General features: G+C 37.3%; 1 protein-coding gene across 1 annotated transcript; it reads left to right on the forward strand.

The window, feature by feature from the left end:
* Positions 1-230: 230 nt before the first annotated feature.
* On the forward strand, positions 231-3929 carry LOC149831253 (BTB/POZ and MATH domain-containing protein 1-like). The gene is made up of 5 exons (XM_090012969.1): positions 231-585; positions 2276-2604; positions 3144-3417; positions 3695-3764; positions 3920-3929. The coding sequence occupies exons 1-5, from the start codon at positions 231-233 to the stop codon at positions 3927-3929; spliced, it is 1038 nt and encodes a 345-aa protein (XP_089869095.1).
* The last annotated feature ends 9855 nt before the right edge of the window (positions 3930-13784 follow it).

Below are 13784 nucleotides of genomic sequence, written 5' to 3' on the forward strand. Positions count from 1 at the left end.
TAAATTTCAAAACATGGGAATTTGAAACGAGGGCATCCATATATTTTTTAATAAAAAAAAAAAAAATCGGAAGCTGCATGGATAAGGGGGGCGCTGCATATGTTTGAAACGTGTGATAGTTGATATATTTAATTATTTAAACGGCGAAACCACTTGTATTAAAGGACCGGAAGAAGCAACCGAGTGCCCACAAAGCAATAGGAAGCTCTACCAAGTGGCCATCTTTCGATATGGGCATTTCCGGAAACTACGAGGACTCCTCACCTACAGTCACCACCTCCTCCTCTACCGCCCTCAGAGCCCATGGGTTCCACCATTTCAAGATCAAGGACTACTCCGTTTGCAATGCCTTGGGCAGAGACAATTACGTAGCTTCAGACGCGTTCATGGTCGGCGGGCACGCGTGGGAGGTCCGCTTCTATCCATGTGGGATTTTCAGCAATTATAATTCAGAAAGCTACCCTCTCTACGTTGCCCTCGTCAGCGAGGCCACCAACGTTAAGGCTATCTTTGCATTGAGCATCATGGATCAGAGCGGGAAAGATGAGCACAAGGTCCACGCCATGCTCGATAGTAGCATGGGGGGTACACACCTTCAAATGTCGGGGAGACATGCCGTATAGCTCATTGGCTCTTTCAACTGTTTCTGTTTCTTGCTTATCTGCAAATTCTGAATGTATTTCTTGTTGATGGGTGTCTTGAAAGATCGCCTATAAGTTTAATTTTTAGTCCTATCATGTTTGATTTTTATGCTGTTTTTTTCTTTTTTGGGGTAGGTTGACAAACTATGTTTTTAAAGAAAACGCGTTTTGTAAAAAATCTGCTCGAATTAGATCCAGTTTATCCAGTGGCCTGGAGGGGGGCGCTGCTCTCTCTCTCTCTCTCTACCCTTTCTGGTTAGTATATGGCCGGAGAATCCCAATTGATTACTTCTTTTTTATATGGTTGTCCATATTAAGGTCCTCCCACGGCCGGATAACTCAGATGATATGATGTCAATTATGTATAGTCGTTAGCTGATTGAAAAACAGATTCTCACTGATTCTTTTTATTTTATTTTTCCAACAAAATCATGGAAAAAGAAAATTCCTGGTCAGCCAAACACCTGATTTTTCTCAAAGCATGGTTTCTTAAAAATCCGGTTTTGCCCCTTTATCCAAACTGGGATGTATGACACATGGTTGAGAGTGCCACAAATTAACTCAACATATTTTCCATAATAGCGAGCACAAGAACTTTATGAAATTCAACTACGCTCTCCCTTTTGATTTGTCAATAATTTCCATTTGATTCAAACCTAAGTCTCTCCCACAGTGTATCTGATATCATCTTAATATTGATAGGGGTATGAATGAGAAAGCAGGAGTAACAATGACTATTTGGATTTCCTCCAAAAGTATAATCGCCTAAAAAAGGCCTATTTGATGCTAATTTGTGTATTTTCACTCAGTGAAATAAATTTTGCATGAGTTCCCTTACATTACAACATTGAGACGAAGATAAAAATACCCATACTGGCTTAAGTTAAAGGTGAGTCCCCTCACATGGCATATGTTTTATTCAACATACCGGTTGGGAATCAGATAAAGCATAGTTTGCTACATTGATTAGTGTTTGTTATGCATGCAACATGTTAACTCATTTAATACTAATTGTATGATATGTTGTGGGAAATATTAAAAGCTAGATATGTATTACAAAAATAAAAAATGCGATGTACTTGATAACCTTCTCATGCAGCATTTCATATATCACACGTTTCATAGCGAAAATTAAAATACATAGGCATAGCTGATCAACTAGCCCAATTAGAAGTTTCGCATAAAAGCATGGTCTGCTATTTAATCAACTTGTGGTCTTGAGACAATGCAAACTAGGGAAAGTGGAATATGAGATCTGAAAATTATTTGTACCCACTGTTTTCCTAATGAGTTTGTAATTGCATGCCACATTTGGAGAGCATCAATTGGATCAATTTTTTGACTTTCTTGCTTTGACCGTTGGAGATGATCTCATCTATATGTTTTTTTGAATCAGGGTCTTTGTATTTATGACTGAATAGTGTCTTTTACCGGTGTGAGATTTATTTTCCTTTAGTTTTTGTTATATTTCCTGGATTTTCCTTTTTAATGCCATTTTTTTTGTCTGGCAATAACAGTGTCTATTGTTTGTTGGCGAGTTGTGCTTGTTATACGTGAAAAAAGCTCACATGTTGTTTTGTCAACAATCAGCCATGATGAGCATTCTTGTTAATACAGGAGCTATTATCCTTTAGCGAGAACATCTATTACAAATAATCCACGCTGTGTAAAGGATGATTCAATTGCAATTTGCTGTAGTGTTGGCATTCTCCAATCACACACAGAAACGAGGTTTTGTACCATTTCAGTACCACCTTCTAACATCGGTCAACATTTTGGACAACTCATTGAGAGCGGTAAAGGTGCAGATGTAACCTTTGTGGTTGATGGACAGACATTCGCTGCACACAAGTCGATACTTGCTGCACGTTCTCCTGTATTTCAAGCTCAGTTTTTTGGACCAATGAAAGATCATAATACAAGTAATATACATGTTGAAGACATGCAAGCTTCAGTTTTCAAGGTTTGTCTTTTGTCCTTTTGAAATCATACGTTTTGTGTTTTTACTAGACAGGCAGCCATAAATATGGCAAATATTCTGAAGATAGCTGAATATTGGCGATATTATATTACGCTTTTTCTTTATATTTTCATCAAACTGTATTGTTAAAACATTTTTTTTTATTTGTTTGCTTTTAAAGTATTTTTAAAACATTTGCGGATTTTCCACGCCATACCACCAATTTAAAATAGTCTTTAAAGAAACACCTCATCGATATATATATGTCAATTGATGACAATATTATCTACATATAACTGGATGTTGGATTGAGTTATTCACGAAATGCTGTTCAAATTCTTCTCTCTAGATAAGGGCTTGCAATCCTTTAGGAAATTGTGGTGACTGGTGAGATAATTTAAAAATTCATATTCATGTTAACATTTGAAGAGGTTGATATGTAGTATGTTTATCAAGTATGACGTGTAGATATATAAATCTAGGAGTATTCTTAATTGTAGTTTATAAGTTCTTTAAGTCTTTTTTTTTCGGTTTATGTTCAGGCTTTACTCCACTTCATATACTGTGATTCGCTTCCTGATATGCAAGAGCCAATGGCTGAAGAGTCAAAGTGTGCTTCGTCTTTAACTACACATCTGCTAGTAGCAGCTGACCGCTTTGACATAGAGAGGCTAAGGTTGCTTTGTGAAGTTATGCTCTGTGAGGAGCTCAGCATAAACACGGTTGCAACAACTTTATCTCTAGCGGAGCAGCACAACTATGTTCAGCTTAAAATAGCTTGTTTCAAATATATTGTGCTATCAGCAAGTCTGAGAGGTAACTAGACTCCTTACTCATTTTCTCTGTGTTTGATTTTGTGGTCGTTGAACAGTCCGGGGCGATCTCACAGCTAGGTTTGTCATGGAAATAATGTGATTCAGTTTATTTCTCTATGAGCTTAGGTTACTTAGCTGAATCAGTAGGTGAAGGATTCACCATTTAGAATTTCATAAAAAACAAGTTGTTGACACCAACAAAACTATAAATGAAAGCCCAAAAAAAGAGTTGTTCTATATCCAGACTGTGTAACATGGTTTCTGTGATAATGTTACAGCTTTTATGCAAGCTGAGGGTTATGAGCATCTGAAGAAGAATTGTCCGTCTGTTTTGTTCGAACTGATTGAGTATGTTACCTATGTGAGGATTCGAATGATGCCCTGCATGGGAACGATAGCAATCGAAGATGGCGAAGCAACGGGATCTGTTGGCACACTATCTGCAGAATTGTTTATTTTTTTTATATTGCTTTATGTTTTCTATGCTTGTTTTTGGCTTTCAGATGTGGATAATCTGGTTGTGGTTGGGTTTTGGCGTCAGATATCCGAGCTTTAACAACGTTTTTCATTCTAGATACATCAAAAAACTTAATGTGATTCGCATGTTTGGTTTTATAAAAACCTGCTCTTGAATTGTCCTGCTTTGATGTATGAGTGTGGTTTTTGCCTAAAATAAGGCGTTTGGCTGAGCAAGAACTTAGTTTTTCAATGATATTTTCAGAAAAAATTTAAAAAAAGAGTTTAGCATTGTCTGCATATTTTAAAATGATTAAATTTTAAACATGTACAAAAAGTAAATAGATTGGCATTTTCCTGCCAGCTATTGTCCGTTAAACCTGAAGGCATAAAAAAACAAAATAAAAACATGGCTGGCCATATTACCCGGCCAGTAGGTGGTCAAGAAATGGCATGAGTGATTTTGTGTTAAAAACAAAAGACAGGTCAGTTTTCTGGCAGAAATGGGAAGGTGGTTCCTCTTCTCCCTTGAATACAAATTCGCTTGTTTCAGTGTGTAGGGGGAATATCTTGGGACCCACAATAATTCATATGCTAAAGTTACGCACAATGAATTTATAATAGAATAACATATAAAAAGGTGGAAATTTCCTCCTTTTTGTAAGATAAATACCTTTTCACATTGTAGCGTGTCTAGGTTTTGGCGTTGGCTTTTAGCTTGTGTTTCAACACATTGCCTTGTGTTACTAAACATTTTGTGGTTCATTCCTACCTCATGCAGATTGGTTCGATTTTGGTTGGTGTCTTAGTAGGGGTGGCAATTAGGTCGGGTTGGCGGGTTGGTTGGTCAACATTCCTCAAAACGAACCTGACCCATTTATTAAACTGGTTGGATGTGGCAAACACGAACCTGACCCATTTATTAAACGGGTATCCCGACATGTCATGGTTAACCCGTTTAATAAATGGGTCGGGTCGACACAACCCGATTAATTGGGTTTCGGGTTGCGAGTTGACCTACCAACTCCATGGCACCGCCGCCTGCCCCCAACTCTCCCTCTCCCTTTCCTCCTTCCTCCTTGTCCGCAATTAAATCCCCTCTCCGCCGGCCCAAATCCAGGTTGACCAAGTCCTCCGACGGGACCGACCATACTCTGCGGACAGGATGGACGCCCTTAGCCAGGCAGAGTTCAAGGCCCTTGCAACGCACATTCCGGTCGGGTTGGTCGTGATCAGTGCGGCGTTCTTTGTATCAGAGTAGATCCCTAGCAGCAGTGCGTTTCAGATGGAGCCTCGTCAGAAAGGCGGCCAGAATCTACGCCTTGGGCATCGTCGACACGGTTTATCTCAGCCTCTCAGGCTAGTGGCTGGGGCTTCCTTTGCCCTTTCTATGAAGTGGAAGGGCGTCTTTGCCCCTACCTATTTTTGTGTAAGACGCTATTGTCTTGCATATTTTAAAATGATTAAATTTCAAAAAAAATATATTTTAAACGAGTTCGTGTAAACAGGTTAACGGGTTGACCCTCTCGACTAACCCGTTTATTAAACGGGTCAAATGGGTCTATTGTTTGCATACCTCTAACACGAACCCAGCCCATTTAATAAACGGGTTAGGTGGGTCGACCCGTTCACCACACGAGCCCTTCTAAGAAGCGAGTTGGTGGGTCGTGTCAGATTTTGCCACCCATATGTCTTAGGGGTATTTGTCGGCTATCTTTTTTTGAAATCTTTTATTCATCATTTTCGTTAAGCAGTATGGAAAAATCAATGACGCAGAAACATTCTAACAAGTGTCATTAAGTTATCATGAGTATTATGCTATGTTATCATGATCTTTGGTTGATGCCATTAAGCCGTTTTGTTATTGTAGGTACACGTTGTCCATTCGATGGTTGAAAAATTGGTGATATTTGTAATGTGTTAGTATTTGTTATTTAGAATCCTTTGTTACAGGTACATGGTAGGGCCTCTACCTCATCAGGGTCTTTTCACTCAATATATTTTAATTTGTGAGTTATTGTTTTGTTTGTTAATATCCATTTGTAAGCCATTATACTGAGTTACTATATCGATTTGTAATATATTATGTGATATGTATATCAATTTGTAGTATGATTTTAACAACATTTACTATGATTCACAAAATTAAAGCCTATGTATGTATGAGCAAAGTGTGAAGAAGCCTTTCGTTACCAACAACTGTGTAGGTCACTTATGCATGTTACATATTTGACATAAAAAAATGAAGAAGCCTATGTATGCATAATTAAATGTGCAGTCAATTCACCATCAGCCCGTTGCAGCTCTTCAAGATTAGACTAAGAAAATGAGATCCAACAACTAAGGTGAATATCATGCTTCCTTTGACTTGCGTGAGAAGTTCTGCCATAGCGTAAACATCTTTTTCAATAACTCTGAATTCAACGTTGTAGCTTATGATGAAAACATTTAGCTAGCGAAGGATATCAAAAGGAAACTTGTCTCTGATCGCAGTCGTCATAGGACAAATGGTACACTGGAATTGGTTTGCAAAAAAAGGTCTAAGTAACAACCAACCCCTAAAGCAAGAGCAACCAAGACCTTTGCAAGAATAGGTATGCAATACATTATATTGCTTCTAATGTAAATTGCATTATGTACAGTTTATCAATATCTAACTTGTGTAATTTTCAACATGCAACAATACCCTACAAACTTGCACTACAATGTTGAAATTTTCAATCTCCCCGACTAGTTTGAGTTGAAATCTTCTACACCATGTCTTTTGGTATGTATTCAATGTTGGGAGGATGTTTGCATTTCTTGTTGAATTTAACATAGTGTTTGATATTATTTTGTTTCATGACAGATCCAGTTTAATTCAAAAGTAGCAATGGAACACATGAATCATGTATGAACTACCAATAAGATATTACAAATCGTAAGCATGCATCAGCTAGAATAGTGTTTCTTCCACCAACCTTTGTTAATATTGATTTGTAAGCTATTATCATAAATCTTCGTATCGATTTGTAAGCTAATATCATAAATTTTTGTATTGATTTGATGCACATTATGCTATTCAATTTGTTGCACATGACTTATCGATTTATTAATATCAATTTGCTGCATATTATGTAACTCGATTTATGTATCATGAGTGAAATATCGATTTGATGCACATGACCTGATCTGCTTTCGTTGTCGCCTACCGAATTGAAGCAGTTAGTGCAATGTCACTTGACGTGTGATGTTATTGTTTCAACCCGCAAGACACATTAATACAGTTGTTGTGGTTCTGCTTAAGTAAAAAAAAAGATAATAGGTCGGTTGGGTCTGCTGACGCTCAGTCGTCTGCCATCATGGGTACCACAAGTTGCTACTACTTTGTTGAACACATTGCAATCAATCTATTGTGTTGAACAATTGGCAGTATTTGCTACACCCACATCAGGCTAGAGTTTGCCAACCCTAGCTCTTCTTGCTTGGACTCAGATGACCAGTAGGGCGTGTCACTCTGCTGGTGTGCCACAACCTTGATGGCAGCGAGCTAGAGGCTTGCCTCAAGCTTACAACCCGACTGTAGTCCTATAAAAAAAAAGGAGGAAACAAATGCTCCTTAGTTGTATATGGTTGGTGAATGCTTTAATTCACAAACATCAGTTAAATATACCCATATAAGATATATGTTTTTGACGACAATCCAATGAAAAATATAATTTTGATAATTTTTCCCATCATTTCATGCGAAATAGTGTATACGGGAGCATTTTCACAAAAAAATTATAATGTTACTTTTTTATGCCAAAATGAATAATTTATTACTTTGATAATTTTTGCAAAATACATAAATTGACAAATACGATACTTATTTTATCTGCAAATGAGATGCTTCACATTGGAATGACATGACTAGGTCTCGTTCATGGACCATATTTCATTAAATGTATGATTTCTATGAATCACACTACCATGATTTATTGCAGGGTTATGTTAATGCATAAGTTCAGATATGAGCATGAGGTTCTAGAGAACCCTTGTGGTGCCACATGAGCACTTTTAACATTCGGTATTGTGACTTACGAACTTAGTATTGTGATTCAATGGTGTATTGAATGCACTTGTGTGATTGACTCTAAATTGGGTTATGGTCGAAAGTGACCTATGAAGTACCATGTATATACCCAAAGACGTCTAAATTAATAAACCATCTAGTTACCGATTGGTCTGATTGGGTAAAAAGTGTGTCAATTTGGTGAGTCTGTCGACAATCGCCCATACCACATTGTGCTGACATCAGATCCTCTGTAACCCTACCAAGAAATCTATTATGATGTTTTCTCACTTTCACTGTGAGGACTCTATCTGCTGTATCATATCATCAGGTTTTTTATGTTCAATTTTGACATATTATTTTGACATAGTATCACCATGAAGATATATGTTGTCCACTTTCACTTTAACACCAATAAAGTAGTTTACAACCTTAAAATACATCTCTATATGAAGTTTTCAAGGTCCTTGGCACTTTGTGTGACATTGAACTCCTTTGGTTCAAGGACCTTAACCTTTCCTTGTTCACTTCCAATATTGTGCTCCCAATTCGCCCAACCAATTATTGGTTTTGAGCCCCGAGGTCATTCGCTTGAGTCATGACAAGGTTGAGGCTTTCCACGATAGCGACTCGATCTCGCAGTTCTAACATTTTCATCTTGGCAACTGAATCTTGCGGTCACACAAGCAACTTTTTCACACTTCAAGTATGCATTGCATGCAACTTAACTTAGCCCACCCTAGAGAAGCTAGCAACCTTGCTCACGAATAAAGGATTTCAAATGGACACACAAACAAGTGTCCACCTAGCTGGTTTGCCTAAGTTAGACACACACACACACACACACACATGTTGCACAAATAAATGTGCAACATGTGCACAACTTTAAAGTAGATTTCTTGTAATTCGGTCCAATCTGCGTCTGCATATCCTATCACATTGAATTGACCATTTCTTTTCATAAGAATTCCTTCTCCTTGACTTCTTTTTAGGTTCCGAAGAATTCTGTGAGCGGCTTCAACATGGGTGGATCTTGGACAATGCATATACTAACTTATCACACTTACTGTATAAGCTATATCAGGTCGAGTAATGGTTAAGTAAATCAACTTTCATACTAACCTTTTTAAGCTCTCAATGTTTGCTATCAGGTTTTCATCCTCCCTGTTTAGCTTGGTCTTTGCATCAATAGGAGTTTTGGCAGGTTTGGCTCCGAGCATTGCAGTATCTTTAAGTAGATCAAGGGCATACTTCCTTTGACACAAGAAGACTCCATCACTTGAATGAGCCACTTTAATCCCTAGGAAGTATCTTAATTTCCCAAGATCTTTATTCTTGAACTTTGCATGGAGAAGGATTTTTATATCTTGCATCACTTTTTTTTGTTCCCAGTCATTATGATATCATCTACATAGACCAATAAAATTACAACTCCTTGAACACTATTAGAGACAAACATAGTATAATCTGCATTACCTTGTGTGAAACCAAAGTCAAGTAAGGTTTTACTTAATTTTGAGAACCAGGCACAAGGAGACTACTTTAACCCATAGATAGATTTTTTCAATTTGCACACCAACTCTGGTTTGTGACTGTATCCTTGAGGTGGGCTCATATAAACTTCTTCTTCTAGTTCACCATGCAGAAAGGCATTTTTTACGTCTAGTTGACCAATTTCATAGTTTTTGTTTGCGGCTACTGATATCAGTATACGAACTGAACTCATTTTTGCTATAGGAACAAACGTTTCAGAAAAGTCGATTCCCTCCTTTTGCGACGAGTCTAGCTTTATACCTCTCTATTGATCCATCACTATTATGCTTAATCTTATAGGTCCATTGACATCCAACCGTAGTTTTTTCGGGTGGAAGATGCACCATGATCCATGTTTGATTCTTAAGAAGAACCTCTAATTCATCTTTCTTGGCAGCCTGCCATTGAGGTATTTTTGATGCTTCATCAAAGGAGGTCGGTTCTTGATCAGAATACACCTTGCTGAGATAGATTAGATAAGTACATGATAATTTTGAGATATCAAATTGATTTTCTTTCGAGTGGGCTTTGGGATTCTGACTAGAGCAATAGAAGTAATAATCTCTCAACTTTACCGGGGGACAGGTCACCCGTGTAGATCTCCTCACCGGTATGACATCATAGATCTCATTGGATTGTTCCTTAAGAATAGTAACCTGGTTTGTATTAGCAGTGGTGTGATTATCTGTCATGCTGGGTAAATCATCAAGATTATCATTGTACCCATTATCTTCAAACTGATAATTAGGAATCAACAAGATAGTACTCACTTTCTTGGATTGATTTTGATGACATGTTTCAAGGAAATAAGTTTTTTTTTTCAAAAAACTTTACATCACGGAAAACATAGAGTTTTATTGTGATAGGATCAAAACACTCTAACAGTGTATCCAACAAATACACACTTCACGACTTGTCGTTCAAGTTTGTTTCTAATTTTTTCTTGAAGATGCATAATGCATTTACAACAAAAAACTTTCAAGTGGTTGATAAATTTTTTTGTTTCTCAATATCTCCCTAGGAATTTGGTTTTCTAAACTCGAACTGTGAATTCGATTAATCATGTAACATGCAACAAATATAGCTTCAACCCAAAAACCAGTTGGAATGTTCATGTGAGACATAAGAGACCATGGAACATTTAGAAGGTGTCAGTTTTTTCTTTCAGCAATTTTGTTTTGTTGAGGTGTGCCAACACACGTATTTTGAGGTAAGATCCCATGTTCTTCAAAAAATGTTGCTAAACACTCATTTATGTACTCGCCCCCATTATCAGAATGAAGTTGCTTAATCTTAGAATTGTATTGAGTAATCATCGTGTTATAAAAGACTCTGAATACTCTAGCTACTTCACTTTTGTGCTTTAAAAAATATATCCAAGTAACACAAGACTTATCTTCAATGAACATGCCATAATATTTGTACCCAAATAAAGATTCGACAGGGGCTAGTCCCCATAAATTGGAATGAACTAATTCAAATAGTTCATCTCTTCTAGTGGGATAACTTTGAAAAGGGGTTCTAGTGGACTTAGAAAATTCACATGTGTCACATGAAGCATTATTTTATGATAAGTTAGGTAGCATAAACTTAAGAATCTTTTACGGGGCATGACCCAGGCGAGAATTTTAAAAAATGTCTTCTTCAAACCTTTTTTGATTGATAGCAATGTCTCCGATGGGCGGACGATATTGCAACAATTCATCCCATATCCCTCGTAGAGTCCCAACATACGAGTTAAAGGACTTATCATCTCTAGTAAATTTAGATATCTCCATTTGCAGCTCATAAGCTTGAGCAAGATTAAATTCCTCACCATAGATTTTAGTTACAACATTCTATATTTCATGGGTTGTATTCAAAAAAAAAAAACTTTTTGCAATTTCAGGTTTCATCAAATTGAGTAACCAACACATGACAATATTGTTTTCTGATTCCCACTTATCATATGTAGGATCAGATGAATCTGGTTTTTAATTTTTCCAGTAATATAGCCAAGTCTAGATCTACCACTCAGGGAGAGTTTTACCAATTTTGACCAACTTATGTAGTCCTTGTCTGAGATTAATGGTGTGGTGGTGATTCTGTGTAAGTGATTTTGATAAGGATATCCAGACTTTGGTTCTGCCATGGCTGCACTTGACGAACTTGCAATGGTGGGAGTTGAAGATGATTAATCGGGTCAGTCATGACAAATCAATAGTACCCAAACTAGTTGTCGTCTGGGACTACCTGCTTTGATACCATGTACCAGAAAAATAAAAGACAAGAAACACAAATCACACAACAAGGGTTTACGTGGTTTGACTGAAATACCTACATCGACAAAGAGAAAATACTATCTCATATTCACTACATTGATTTTCATACATGCCAGTACAAACTATTTATAAGGAGGAGGCCATGATCCAAAGAGGGATAAGCCTCTATCGTTAAGATAGACTCCCCTTAACCACCCAATAATCTTGCCTACAACAAACTTGCCAAAAAATAGAGATATCAATCCTAACAGATCCACTACCAAACTTAACAGATCCACACAATCCAAAAAAATGGGAAAGAGGGAAGAAGATACAAATCTCCTACGCTTGACTGCCTATTCTGGTCCACTTGTTAAACAATAAAGCTTTCAGGTTCAGATCAGGTTTGGGACTTACATCAATGACAAGTTCTCAGTATTAGAAATGGAATCTAAATTAGAAATTGAATCTAAATCTAACAATGAAACTTGGTAATATTTCTATTGAAATTGGGGAAGTAGAGAAATTGTATTTGCAATGAAATTTATTTATTTCTATTAATTATTACTATTTACAAATGGATTTGGTTTGGGCAAGGTTGTACTTGGCCTGCTTCACATTGGCCCAGGTTATGGGCTGCTCTTCAAACTCAAGCCTGTTAAAAATTGAGTCATCTCTGGGTCGGGCCACACTTAAAGCTTGAGGGACCGAGCTCTAAATGTGCTCGGTTCAGGTCAACCTAATGCCCACCCTTAGAAGTAGGTTCAATCCCGACTTGAGGAAAACGATGATCGGTCTGAACCTGCCCCATTTTGGGCGGGAACGGAGGACATGAAATGAGGAATGAATCGAGGATAGAGGTGAAAATCAAAACCCGTACAAGAATGGAGGTAGGGGTGGACTTATTCTTACCCCCACATTGCCTTCAGTCCTTGTTATTAAAATTACTACTATATACATAATATTTTATAAAATAAAATTTAAATCCCTTATATATAGTTGATTCCAAACCTCAAGTTTCACGACCCCTTTATCTTCACTCTCCTTCATCTCCTTCCTCTAATGAGCCTAATCTAGTGGCAAAGGAATGGCAATGACTTAGGGGGAAATGAGGACTTGTTCGAACCCATCGCACTTTGGGGCGAGGATAGAGGACATTAAACAGGGGAAATGCTACATTCTTTCAGGATAATAAAAGGCTCTTTTTTTTAGGATAATAAAGGCTCTTGAAAGCATGGACGATAAAATCGTGATATGCTGAAAGTATGGCTTTCTGCTTGTTATGTAGCAGAAAATTGTTGTGTCCAATATGGAATTAAACTTTTTAGAAATCAGAGTTTAATTAATATGCATTAAGTAATGTGCATCATTTTAGGCTAATTAATTGTTGTTTTAATATGATTGGTACTAAATAAATTCGTCGCTTCATTAAGCCAGATATGGTTTTCCATAAAGCAAACTTTGGAAAGTAGTAACTCATTAATAAAAGAAAAAATTCGTAGCCTTGGGTAGTGGAACTTAATTGCTTTGATGTAGAGTTTTCAAGTAAAGCCTTTAATATGGTTTTTCTTTTCCAATTTCGCCTTTTATGTTTTAAGAATTTGTTTAATTACTGTATGTAGGGGTGTCAACGGGATGGGTTTGGTTCAGACCCAGGCCTGATTTGAGATTATTATACGAGTTCTGGATCCGGGTTTAATTGAATTACATGAACCAGACCGGAACCATACCCGGTAAAATAATATGCTTTAAATGTCTTTTACATTGAAAATTTCGGATCTTAGTCGGAACTCAGGTCGGGCCTGGGTTTAGTATGAAATTTCACAAACGATATCCGGATCCGTATATTAATCGGACCCCTCAGGTCCGACCTAGATTCTAATGGGTCCTTCTCATTTATTACCAAACTGGCAGAGATAATGAATCAATTGCACTATTGACTATTCAATTCATGTCAGCCAAATTTTAACCAACGAGAGGCTTTAAGTGTTTTCTTTATTCCCAATCGGGTCAGGTATCCGATCGTCCTGAATCCATTTAATTAGTTTTGGTAAAAAGTTTCAGATCGGATTCTCCTCAGCAGGTGCATATGTGCTGCATGGGATT

The sequence above is a fragment of the Nuphar pumila genome, chromosome 7, assembly GCF_984573655.1.
Source record: "Nuphar pumila chromosome 7, dmNupPumi1.hap1.1, whole genome shotgun sequence".
NCBI lineage: Eukaryota > Viridiplantae > Streptophyta > Magnoliopsida > Nymphaeales > Nymphaeaceae > Nuphar > Nuphar pumila.

Excerpts from the sequence above, each read along its gene's own strand:
- LOC149831253 (XM_090012969.1), top strand. The coding sequence starts at position 231 with ATGGGCATTTCCGGAAACTACGAGGACTCCTCACCTACAGTCACCACC. Across the intron at positions 2,605-3,143 it reads TGCAAGCTTCAGTTTTCAAG|GCTTTACTCCACTTCATATA; the intron begins GTTTGTCTTTTG and ends GTTTATGTTCAG. Across the intron at positions 3,418-3,694 it reads GCTATCAGCAAGTCTGAGAG|CTTTTATGCAAGCTGAGGGT; the intron begins GTAACTAGACTC and ends ATAATGTTACAG.